Source organism: Hydractinia symbiolongicarpus, chromosome 8 (assembly GCF_029227915.1).
Source record: "Hydractinia symbiolongicarpus strain clone_291-10 chromosome 8, HSymV2.1, whole genome shotgun sequence".
Lineage (NCBI taxonomy): Eukaryota > Metazoa > Cnidaria > Hydrozoa > Anthoathecata > Hydractiniidae > Hydractinia > Hydractinia symbiolongicarpus.
In genome coordinates, this window is record NC_079882.1 from 29571526 (window position 1) to 29584510 (window position 12985).

The 12985-nt window shown below is 32.1% G+C and overlaps 1 protein-coding gene across 2 annotated transcripts; it reads left to right on the forward strand.

Moving 5' to 3' along the window:
- The first annotated feature begins 6627 nt into the window (after positions 1-6627).
- On the forward strand, positions 6628-12957 carry LOC130654099 (tetratricopeptide repeat protein 29-like). Of its 2 annotated transcripts, none has more exons than XM_057456628.1 (8): positions 6628-6839; positions 8558-8746; positions 9054-9274; positions 9496-9824; positions 10132-10198; positions 10949-11126; positions 11311-11434; positions 12278-12957. In XM_057456628.1, the coding sequence occupies exons 2-8, from the start codon at positions 8571-8573 to the stop codon at positions 12671-12673; spliced, it is 1491 nt and encodes a 496-aa protein (XP_057312611.1). In that variant the 5' UTR covers positions 6628-6839; positions 8558-8570; the 3' UTR covers positions 12674-12957. The 2 variants fall into 2 exon arrangements, with proteins under 2 accessions (XP_057312611.1, XP_057312612.1); XM_057456629.1 differs by lacking the exon at positions 6628-6839 and adding an exon at positions 7218-7492.
- The last annotated feature ends 28 nt before the right edge of the window (positions 12958-12985 follow it).

A 12985-nucleotide genomic window follows, 5' to 3' on the forward strand; every position in this document is an offset into this window, starting at 1 on the left:
TTTCACATTAGTCGCTTTTTTACATCGGTCTGGAACATCTCGGACAAATATCGAGAAGAAACTTGAAACGTGGTAATATATATATATATATATATATATATATATAATATATATTGACTTGGTTTCTTTTAAAAACGCGTTTATTAACTCGTTCTATTTCGACATACATTAGAAACGAAAATTTTCGGACGGAAAAACTTTCGGATTTTTTTTTGTCCGAAATTTGTGTCTGCCGAAAATTTTTTTGTCCGAAAATTTTCGTTTTTCTAATTTTTTAAAAAAAGGACCAGTGCATAGAAATTATATATAGGGTACTCAGAAAGTCAATAAAAACTGCAGTTTTAAACTTATTATTTTTGTTATTTTTACATTTGGCCGAGGCTCGCTCTATCTATAAATTTGGATCCTGAAGACCCTTTTTTAGATCTTGATTTAATATATGTACACTATAGCCTTCTTTTTGTGCCATTTCCCGTAATCATTACTTTTGAAATTTGGTTAAAATTCGTTTAAAAGACTTAGCCTTGCATTTTTTGACTTTATAAATTTTGTCCGAAAAATTTTCCGCTGAAATAAAAAATTGTGTCCGAAAGTTTTTCCGCCGAAGTTTTTCCTCCGAAACATTTTCCGCCGAAAATTTTAGTTCTTAATGTAGAACACTTATAGAGAGATCTTGGGGAAATATTTTTTATCTCTTTTTAATATTACTGGTCGATAATACTTAGGCAGAAGGGCAATGGCAAAGCAGGTTGTTTTAGATGTTTTGCTGACGAGAACAGTGCATGTGCAAAAAAAAAAAAATTGGGCGAAAGTTAGTTTATCCGTTGTCTGTAATGTGTAGAGGTTAAAACTGATCAAAATAATGTATTTTGAATCATATGTTTTCCAAGAACGCCTAAGAAGATACAAGGGTTCATGTTAATATCAAAGTTTGGTAAATTACAAAACAAATTTATAGGTGATGTTTTATTGACTTTATCAAGAAAATAATGAATAATATAATCCACTTTTCAAAAGTCACACACAGACACACGGAAGCTTCGTATTATTATATAAGATTACTTTTGTTTTATAGGTAGTATGATTTTTTGCATTACGTTACAACAAAAGCTTAATTTTAACGAGGTTTTTATAACCAACCAGGTACTATAATATAACAACATCTGTTTTGATCGACTTAAAAACGCATTGAAGAATAATTCCAACATCAGTAAATGCTTTTTCTATATACACAAGACCATTGTATTTTGTAGCATAACTCGATAAGCGCGTCCCCAGCCAATGGGAATCTGTGTTTGTAGGGCAGTCATAAAGTGTTGCTTCTAAAAAAATATATTGTTTGATATCTGCAAACAGAACAATTCTAATTGAGCAGAAAAGCTAGATAAGAAAAGAAGGCAACAAGCAAACAGAGAGATAATTCTTAACAACAACAATTTATTTTTGTCTCTTTATATCTGATGCATTTTTCGACAACTAGCGGTATTAAGCCTATACCCTTCGAGGGGAGGATTTCTTTACCCTTGGTTGATTTTAAGATTGTCTATTAACAGTGTCCATAGAGTTAAAGGCAAACAATTTTGGTTTTTTACGTTAAACTGTCTCAAAATACTAGTCTCAATGAATAGATAACGGCGAACAATTTTGCTTTTATACGTTAAACTGTGTCAAAATATTGGTCTCACGGAAGAGATAAAGGAGAACAATTTTGCTTTTTTACGTTGAACTGTGTCAAAATATTAGTCTCAATGAAGAGATAAAGTCGAACAATTTTGCTTTTTTACGTTAAACTGTGTCAAAATATCAGTCTCAATGAAGAGATAAAGGCGAACAATTTTGCTTTTTTACGTTAAACTGTGTCAAAATATTAGTCTCAATGAAGAGATGAAGGCGAACAATTTTGCTTTTTTACGTTAAACTGTGTCAAAATATTAGTCTCAATGAAGAGATAAAGGAGAACAATTTTGCTTTTTTACGTTAAACTGTGTCAAAATATTAGTCTCAATGAAGAGATAAAGGCGAACAATTTTGCTTTTATACGTTAAACTCTGTCAAAATATTAGTCTCGATGAAGAGATAAAGGCGAACAATTTTGCTTTTTTACGTTAAACTGTGTCAAAATATTAGTCTCTATGAAGAGATAAAGGCGAACAATTTTGCTTTTTTACCTTGTACTGTGTCAAAATATCAGTCTCAATGAAGAGATAAATGCGAACAATGTTGCTTTTATACGTTAAACTCCGTCAAAATATTAGTCTCAATGAAGAGATAAAGGCGAACAATTTTGCTATTTTACGTTAAACTGTGTCAAAATATTAGTCTCAATGAAGAGATAAAGGCGAACAATTTTGCTTTTTTACGTTAAACTGTGTCAAAATATCAGTCTCAATGAAGAGATGAAGGCGAACAATTTTGCTTTTTTACGTTAAACTCTGTCAAAATATCAGTGTCAATGAAGAGATGAAGGCGAACAATTTTGCTTTTTTACCTTGTACTGTGTCAAAATATCAGTCTCAATGAAGAGATGAAGGCGAACAATTTTGCTTTTTTACGTTAAACTCTGTCAAAATATTAGTCTCAATGAAGAGATAAAGGCGAACAATTTTGCTTTTTTACGTTAAACTTTGTCAAAATACCAGTCTCAATGAAGAGATAAAGGAGAACAATTTTGCTTTTTTACGTTAAACTCTGTCAAAATATCAGTGTCAATGAAGAGATGAAGGCGAACAATTTTGCTTTTTTACGTTAAACTCTGTCAAAATATTAGTCTCAATGAAGAGATAAAGGCGAACAATTTTGCTTTTTTACGTTGAACTGTGTCAAAATATCAGTCTCAATGAAGAGATAAAGGCGAACAATTTTGCTTTTTTACGTTAAACTGTGTCAAAATATCAGTCTCAATGAAGAGATAAAGGCGAACAATTTTGCTTTTTTAAGTTAAACTGTGTCAAAATATCAGTCTCAATGAAGAGATAAAGGCGAACAATTTTGCTTTTTTACGTCAAACTCTCTCAAAATATTAGTCTCAATGAACAAATAATGGAGAACAATTTTGCTTTTTTACGTTAAACTGTGTCAAAATATTGGTCTCAAGGAAGAGATAAAGGCGAACAATTTTGCTTTTTACGTTAAACTCTGTCAAAATATTAGCCTCAATGAAGAGATAAAATCGAACAATTTTGCTTTTTTACGTTAAACTGTGTCAAAATATCAGTCTCAATGAACAGATAAAGGCAAACAATTTTGCTTTTTTACGTTAAACTCTGTCAAAATATTAGTCTCAATGAAGAGATAAAGGCGAACAATTTTGCTTTTTTACGTTAAACTCTGTCAAAATATCAGTCTCAATGAAGAGATAAAGGCGAACAATTTTGCTTTTTTACGTTAAACTGTGTCAAAATACCAGTCTCAATGAAGAGATAAAGGAGAACAATTTTGCTATTTTACGTTAAACTCTGTCAAAATATCAGTGTCAATGAAGAGATAAAGGCGAACAATTTTGCTATTTTACGTTAAACTCTGTCAAAATATCAGTGTCAATGAAGAGATAAAGGCGAACAATTTTGCTTTTTTACGTTAAACTGTGTCAAAATATCAGTCTCAATGAAGAGATAAAGGCGAACAATTTTGCTTTTTTACGTTAAACTGTGTCAAAATGTCAGTCTCAATGAAGAGATAAAGGCGAACAATGTTGCTTTTATACGTTAAACTCTGTCAAAATATTAGTCTCGATGAAGAGATAAAGGCGAACAATTTTGCTTTTTTACGTTAAACTGTGTCAAAATATTAGTCTCTATGAAGAGATAAAGGCGAACAATTTTGCTTTTTTACCTTGTACTGTGTCAAAATATCAGTCTCAATGAAGAGATAAATGCGAACAATGTTGCTTTTATACGTTAAACGCCGTCAAAATATTAGTCTCAATGAAGAGATAAAGGCGAACAATTTTGCTTTTTTACGTTAAACTGTGTCAAAATATCAGCCTCAATGAAGAGATAAAGGCGAACAATTTTGCTTTTTTACGTTAAACTCTGTCAAAATATTAGTCTCAATGAAGACATAAAGGCGAACAATTTTGCTTTTAGAAATAAAAGTTATTTTGTTGCTGGTGTATGTATAAAAGTTATTATTGTAAATTATTAACTGATAGCTATTTTCAACCGGTTAATACGGGAAATCCGTAGCGCTGATTGGATAAAAAGCCTTAACGACGGGCTTTATACTGTATTATTATTACCCGGGTAAAAGGGCGCCATCGATATTTTCGAAGATCGCGCAATGTGATTGGTTAGAACTTACGTCATAGCGGGCAATATTCCACGGTATTGCCCGCTACCATAGCAACCGTGTTTAAAGTTTAAATATGGTAGCATTAAATGTAAATAAATACGGAAAAAAGTAAACAAAACGCGAAACAGAAGTGAAACAGAAGTGAAACAGAAGTGAAACAGAAGTGAAACTTACTTTTATCTTTTAAAGAATTCAATGTTGTGGCTGCAATGAAAACCTGCTATGTTTACACGATATTTGATTTTAAAAAAATATATTTTTTGTTCGAATGTACGTTCCATATGGGAATAGTTTCTATAAAGACGTGGTTTCTACATCCTGCTTTTATAATGTTATATTTTTTGTTGTAAAATGCAGTACCCGGATAATAATCCATATAATAACTGTTTATTTCGGGCAATACCTTCGAATATTGACCTCTGTCACGTATTGCCCTCACAAGCTCGGGCAATACTTTGACGTCGGTCAATATTCTCCAGTATTGCCCTCATAAACAGTTATTATAGGGTTATTGTTAACCGTCTGGATTTTTCAGGCGGGCAATACGGGTTTTTAGGCATTCTGATTGGCTTAGCGTTCTTGACGAGGGGCCGATATTTTGCGGTATTGCCCGTCGTCAAGAGAAATGGTAGCTTAAAATGTAAACAAGCAGGAAAAACAAGTTTTAAAAAGCATTGGAAATGATTATATATCTAACTCCTGCAATACATTTATCGATAAAAACATTTTCATAGGATAGAAACAACAATAATGTCAAGTTTAACAGTTAAAATAACCAGATTCAGCAACATTCCGTCTGGATGCTTCTTCAACATGGCTAGTTAACTAGCTACATTGTCCATAAAAAACGATGATCTGATATCCAGTTTTATCAAAACTACTAAATACAGGGCTACGAAATCATAAAAAGTACGTCTTCCCTCATTTTCAGGTTCGTTCCTTCAGCCTTGTGGTTACCGAGTCAATATAAAATGTTATTCTTGGCTAGCTAGCTAGTTAAAAACATTACTTCAATATTCGTTGTAACTATATTTTAGCTGCGGATTCAACTTTACACATTATTCTGTACGTGTCGAACATCGTAATGTTTTGTTTACAAAGTTTTATTCTATAGGGACTTTCGAATTCTAAATAGAATGTTTGTTTTTAGACAGGAACTGTTTCGAATGTTGAGCTCGAGTGTTAACAAAAGTAGTGCTAGTGAATTATATTATTATAAGAACACTAAACTAATATTCTTATTTTTTATTTTTATCTAACTTAGACGGTTAACAAATACAATAATAACCGATTACCCCGTACTGTACCGAAAATATCGCCCTCAGTCATTGCACCGACCTCGCAAGCTCGGTCGGCACTTAGACCTCCGGCGATATTTTGCGATACAGCCCGGAGTAATCGGTTATTATTGTATTAATAAACACGCAGCAAAACGCATTTTATTAAAGCAGATTGTGATTATTTGTATTATGAACATGTAGATTTGCTCTCAAACTAACTCATCTATTGCCGCATTTTGTAATGATTTATCCTTCATAAAAAAGGACATGGGTGAAATTATAATTAAGCAAAGCAAATACCTGTTTAAGTCTCGTGAAAGAGAAAATTATATAAATGTACATAGTATAACAACATTGAAGGGAAGCCACGCATTCCCCTAAACCTTCTTTATAGACATAAAAAATTAAGGGGGAAAATTTTTTAAACGATATAAATGTAATTGAATGTGAATGGTACAGAAGAAATAGACAAATAAAAGTAAAGTAAATTTATGAAAAGAAAAATTTAAATTGATGCGAAATATGGAAATTTAAACTTTCCCCTTATTGTCTATATTTTACATATTGCCCTTAATGTGTAATTTAGGAGTATATATATATATATATATATTATATATATATATTATATATATATATTATATATATATATTATATATATATATATATATATATATATATATATATATATATATATATATATATATATATATATATATTAGCGGCGACAATAAGTTCAGTTATGAGGGATTGCAAAATGCAAAAAATTTACGTATAACAAAACTTTAATATCCTTGAAGAAAGCTTAGTTAACTAGGCTACTTCTTGTCAGTGTAGTAGGAAGTATGTTTAACTTAGCCACCCTCGTTCCCGATTACCTTAGCCATCCTTTTTCCCATAGTCTCTTGCCGAAACCGCCATCAGCTATATCTAAGGTAAAATGTCCTAGGTACGAAGTAACCACAAAGCAATAAATTGTCGCCCTGCGTCGTTAATATGCGTTTGTTTCAAACACTTTCGACGCGCGTGACCGGTCCTAGGCTAGTAAATAAAGAAACTAAATAATCTAATTTGTTTATACGTAACTAAGTTCCACAAAATATTTAAAAATATGGCGGAACAGTAGCTAGTGAAAGAAAAAAAAGATCACTAAACAAACTGAAGATGGAACCAATTGACCGTACGCTATGCTATTAAATTTAAGTCATGGAAAAAGAGAAAACGGTTTTTATCTGTAGCTAGCAATATTAATAGTCTAGTTATAGCTAGCTAGTAAGTATGCTTTTAATTTTGCATAACACAGCAATATGATATGGTATAGATGACTTGCCAATGTTGGCAAAAGTTAAAAAGTTTTTTGCACCACATGTAGAAAATATAAACAGCAACCACAGTAATCCATCCAAAATAAAAATATTTGCTTAAAATTAGTGGATTTTTTAGAAGATTTAGAAGAATATAGCTAGCTATAGCTATAGTTAAATTTATTTCCTGTTAGTTCCTGTAATAGGATGAATCTTTGTACACCTGAGGCTACATTTTTTAAAACTTATTCTAAAGTTATCCCTCCCCACCTGAACTCAAAAATGTCAAGAATCAAGAAAATGAGTTTTATATATATGACATAAAAATGCAACAATGCATTGAAAATGTGGAGGGTTGCTTTAGCTGAGACTGTGCTGAAAAAACATTGATTTGAAAAATTTGTTCCTAGTATATACTTTTAGCATGAGAACCTGATTTGTCTTTTAGTGTCACTTCTTTATTTGTTAGAACAAGATAAATTACCAAAAGAACCTGATAATATTACAAATGGATAGGAAATTTTACTTTTAAATAGTGTTTCTTCACTTTTATGAAAACAAAGAGAAGTTTACGATTATAACAATCATTATCTGTAACAAGGAGCCATCAGACTAGATTGGGTAAGTTCCCCAAAGCTCATCTCATTTGGAAAACACATGTTGATGAAATCACATCAAAAACCTTGACCCTTTGTCGAAAACACACAATCCTCTATGTGATTCAATTATTACAGTAAAATAGGGACCTCAAAAAATTCGTTAGCAAGATGATTAGATGTTAATATAACACTTTCATAAAAAACAAAAGGACACACTTCTTTTATCAATAAAACAAAAATAAAACAAACATAACACTTTTAATTAGAACATGCCTTAACAGTCTTAAAGTTTATGCTTTATATAGAAAAAATAATTGGTGTTGAATTATTGCTTCTGTTTTCTGCTTTAAAAATATGTGATCTTTAAAAAACTGAAAAAATTTGTGGCATATATAAACCTTCTTAAGAAGAGTTGTGATATATAGTTCCCTAATAATGTTCCACAAACATTTTCTTAGATTTTCCAAAAGCATAATGATCTGTGTAAAGACCCAAAATTGCAAAACTTACAAAGTTGGTACTCAAAAAACCCCTGAAGTATTGTTCTGTGTATTTTCCAGTAGATGATGGAATAACTCCATGGGGGCTCTAGTAAAATCAATTTTAGGGGGATGGGCTTAAATAGAATCCAGACTTGTTTTAGTGTTGGGACTTTATGCTTGAAACCTATTTTTATTTCCACAAATGATCTAAAAATACAGTAAGATTGACAAAACCACTATTATATACTCTATATTATCTATCTTTATAAACAGTCATTTTCCATTAAATAGAGTTAAATTTTCCTCACTAGTTATAACAAATTGGTTTTCCTCATTGTTGTCTAGAATCTGCATTCCATCAGTTTTCTCAGTTAACATTTTGTGACAGGTTCTCATTACATATCTTATTAACAATCAAAAACATGACTTCCCAACACGACTTGAATTTGAGTTGTGCTTACACTTCACACCACCTGAGCCTCCTGTTCATTTTAATGTGTTGAACTTGGGATATAAAATGATATACCTGAAAACTGATTGTGTTAAATTTCAACAATGTGCATTTGTACTCACTTTGTTTCTGGATTTCTATGTTCAATGTTTAGTTTTAAGTGAACAATGTCGACAACATCCTTTCCTGCATTACCGCTAGTGGGAGGTTTTTTAACTCAACAAGTGCTTCGAACCATACCTGAAGGAAAGTATAAGACAAAAAGCAATCCTCAAATAGCACCATTTTTCAACCAAGAATTGACACATGATGATAAACATACTGAAATTATTGATACTGCAAAGTAAGTTTTACTGTGGTATTAATAAGTGTATTAGGTTTGCTATTGTTCAGGTGTGACTTTAGTTTTACAGAATAATAAACTGTCATCTATGATACACATCAAATTAGCTAAAAAAGTAAAGTTACAATTTTAACCATTCTTCTAAAGGATACACTAAGTAGTATGTACCATTAAGTATTAAATACACTAAGTATTATGTACCAAACAATTAGATATGTCATTTGGGCAAGGTCAACTAAGCATCTACGGCCTCAGTATTTGCTAATTTATTTACATTATATACAGTAAAGTTTTTTTTTTTTTCTAGATATCGATATTCATTTATGCATAATCTGTGTCTTGAAATGCTTCAACTAGGTTTTCACATGGCTTTTCGTGAACTGTTTAAACTAGTGGAAGAAGAAAAAAAAGCAGCTTTGTCTGAAGACAGTTTTCGAAAAACTGATGATACTCCAATTGAAGAACACCAAGAAAAATTAAGTTACTTAAAAGAAATGCTGATTTCTGCTGAGATATCCAAACGTCAAGGTTGCTTTTTGTGATTGTGTTTTATGGGATAAATTTCTTGTGTGCTCTGTTACTAAGCTAAATGATTTTATGTTTTATTGATTTTAACACCAACTTTCTTTTTACACCCAGTTCCAGATTACATGATATTATCATGTATAAAAATACCTCTATGATATTTTACTAAAAATAGTAAGTATATAATGGAATTGTCACAAATCTACCAAACATTTTTTTTATAGGTCGCTCTGAAAGTGTTTACAACTCGCAGCTCTCACTGGCACAATTTTTTACTGAACACCAAGATTTTAGGTTAGCAGACCATTTTTTCACAGCATGTCATAACACAAGCCGCCAGGTGCTGGGCGATGGAAGAAGAAAGGAGGCTGAGGCCAACTGTTACCTTGGTAACTCAGCAGAACGCCGGAAGGATTTTGCCTCAGCAAGAGAATATTATGAGGAGTTTTATTCGCTAACAACAAAAAAAACATGGAAAATTGACAACGGTACATTGCTACACAAACATGCCTGTGATTGCCTTCAAAGAGTTTATATTCAGTTGTCAGAACTGGTAAGTAATCTTTTTTAATTTTCTGCTATGTGCAGAGAGGGGGGATTTTTAAAACTGTCATGCGTATTATGAACTTGTCAATGTTAATACTGCATGTTTGTTTTGTAGAAAATCCGAAAAGCACCAAATTCTTGTTGTCTCCTACGTCACTTTTATGACAGCGTTACAATTTTTAATCATTATAAATTTATTAAAAAAATCAATTTAACATTGATAACGAATTATATAAGTTTGAGTAGGCTGTTAATGCTGATGTAAAATGCAAGGGGTGTTTGAAGTTTGAAAATAACATTTATTGGTGTTTCAGTTACCAGTAGATCAAGAAGAGGATGTCCTTAACCATCTTCATAAGGCGCATGAGATTGCTAAAGCAGGTTAGTATTAGTGTAGTAGAACCAAAAAAGTAACTACTATAGTCATTTCTTTGTGGAGAAGTTTGCGCAAGCATGTTTTCAAAAGTACGCGTAACAATCTCTCTTATTGATTGGAACAAACGCTTATAAACGCTTACGGTAGATGAGATAAGACGTCAATTTTTTTACCAGTTACCGTCGACGTCAATTTTTTTATTGCCTACCTGTCGCTATCAACATCATTTTTTCCATCTACCTGTTATTATCGGTGTTATAACTAATTTAATTTGTTTATTATGTACTTATTATTCAACTTTTGTTTCTTTAAATTTTCAAATATGTTTTGGCATATTAGACAGTGGGAGGTAAAAAGTAACAAATTCTGAGAAAAGAAGTGGGATATTTTTATCATTTTTGTGATTTTTTAAGCAATAAGGATCATAATGTTATAATTTATCCACAATTTGAAAATTATGGCTTAATACCAACTTCAAAAGGTGTTATAAACATTTTATCCTTTTGATGTTTTAAGAGGTGGGATTTTTTATCCTTTTTTTTTGTCCACAGGATCTTTGTAAATGATTGACCTAAAAAAGATTTGAAATATATGTCCTGATAGCGTAATAATTTTTTTTAAAATATTACAAAAAGTAATGGTGAAATTTTATAGTACTTACAAACCAGAGATAAGAAACTCACAAAAATGAAAATGTCTAATTTTAGGCAGATTTCTGCCACCCATTTTTGAACATGTCCTTATCTTTTTTTTAGGTGGAGATGCGATTGAAATTGGAAAAGTCGGTTATTTGATTGGTACCAAGTATGATTTTTATGGCAAGCAAAAGGAAGCAGTGGAATACCATACGGAGTATTTAGAATTGTGTGAATCCTTTAACGACGAAGTTGGAATGGGAAAAGCTTGTCAGGCTCTCGCGTATGCGAATCAAAGGTGACAATTTAGTATATATTTCATTTAGTATATGGAGGTATTATTAGCTTAAATCTAAGGTACTTTTCAACATCTTTTTCTTTTTTCTAAATAAACACGGTTAAGTAAAAGGTTAGTAGCTTATATTCGATTTTAGAAAAATCCGACTTAAAACCACCCTCTAAAACCACCCCTTTTCTTCCAGGCAAGGAAAATTGGAAGAGGCTGTTAAGAACTTGAAAAAGTTTCTTCAAATGTCCGAACGTTCTGGTGATAACGACAGTCGACGTGCAGCTTGCAGTGATCTGGGATGGTTGTACAAGTCAATGGTGGGTACTTGTTTGTTTTTGTCCTAAATAACTTCTGAATGAAGATTCCGGATTTATGCAAATTTTTCTCTTTACCCTCTACTTCGCTATTTTTAACTGACAAAATTGCCATAAAATCGCGAAAATTCAAATTTAGTGAAATCTGCAATTTTATTGATATTTGTGATGATAAAATGCTCCGTTTTTGACCAAAAATGGAGAGAGTGAACAACGTGTACAAGGCGAAGAAGATGATATGAACAATTTGATATTTTCACACGCATTCTATACTTTATGCGGAGATGGTCTAGTGGTAGCGCATTCGACTTGTGATCATCAGGTTTCAGGTTCGAGTCCTCACTCCGGCGCGCTTTAAATGCAGTGTTGTCAGCACATTTGGTGCCTCTACTGACCGCTAACCGGCTTGTTTGGCAGGCAAGTTAGAGGAATGCTATACGTATCTCTGGCGGTAATGTAACATAGTTAAAGTCGGAGGGGAAGAAGAGCCAACCGTTAGGACGGAATCCCCAAGGACGTTAAAGCTTCCCAGTACTTACTTACTTGGTCCTTTGTTTTAATGACATCAAGTTTAAAATTCTTAACTACGTTAATTTTGATCGGCTCAAAACACACGTGCTTCAAGTGAAGCTATTCGCATCAACATCTTGAATATGTGAGAAATTAATAACAATCACATTGTCAGCTTGAGGACTAATCAAAAAGTACATGCGTAATTATTGATTATCCAGACGGTCAGCTAATACTGGTCCACTTGACCTTTTTTTCGCCAATATATAGCTATTAATTAATTTTCTCTTACGTTGGTTTAACTGCTCTTTCAGTGATATTAGTTGTATTTTATAGGGAAAGTACGAGCAATCTTCGAATTACTATAAAAGAGCTTTTGAATTGTCCAAAAAAACTTCCAACTTGCAAATCATTAACGCGTCAAGCTGCGAATATGCAATAGCATTAGCGCACGGATTACTTACTGGAGAAGTTGAAGCCATAACTCGTAACTCCAAGACTAGTCTGGAATCGTTATTAAGTTGGAAAAGTAATCGAGTCCAAAATTTCTCGGGAGATCAGAGGACATACTCGATGTTCCAAACAGAACAGCTACAAGAGGACAAAGAAGATATATTTGAAGAAAGCAACGACGTAGAGACGTGTTCAGATAACGAAGCCTTTGGTAACAGCGAAAGAAATGACATTTCTGTTAGCGATAATTTAGAAAAAAATGAAACTGAAGTATTTTGAAAAATGTTTTTTCTGCACCAATTGATGTTTTTTAAAAAAAAAAAAAATCATAGTCATTTATTTTCGCCATGGTGACATTCTTTGTGTACGATTAAAAAAAACATGCTCGTTTATCCGTAGTCTATTATTCATCCGAAAATACAACTTTTGTCTGCACTCGGTAGGACTTGGGCGAAATATTATATTTTGTTTGAACTTGTATATATGTAGCATATGGAGAAAATTTCTGCTTATTCAACAAAATTAAATAGTAACCAATAATTCCTGATTCCACTCGCTGTCGATTGATGAGATGTTTACTGTTTAAAAAAA

What these genes read in the sequence shown, in the direction of transcription:
- LOC130654099 (XM_057456628.1), top strand. Translation starts at nt 8,571, where the DNA reads ATGTCGACAACATCCTTTCCTGCATTACCGCTAGTGGGAGGTTTTTTA. An exon ending in ATATTCAGTTGTCAGAACTG is followed by an intron (nt 9,825 to 10,131) that starts GTAAGTAATCTT and finishes TTGGTGTTTCAG; the next exon opens with TTACCAGTAGATCAAGAAGA. An exon ending in GCATGAGATTGCTAAAGCAG is followed by an intron (nt 10,199 to 10,948) that starts GTTAGTATTAGT and finishes TCTTTTTTTTAG; the next exon opens with GTGGAGATGCGATTGAAATT.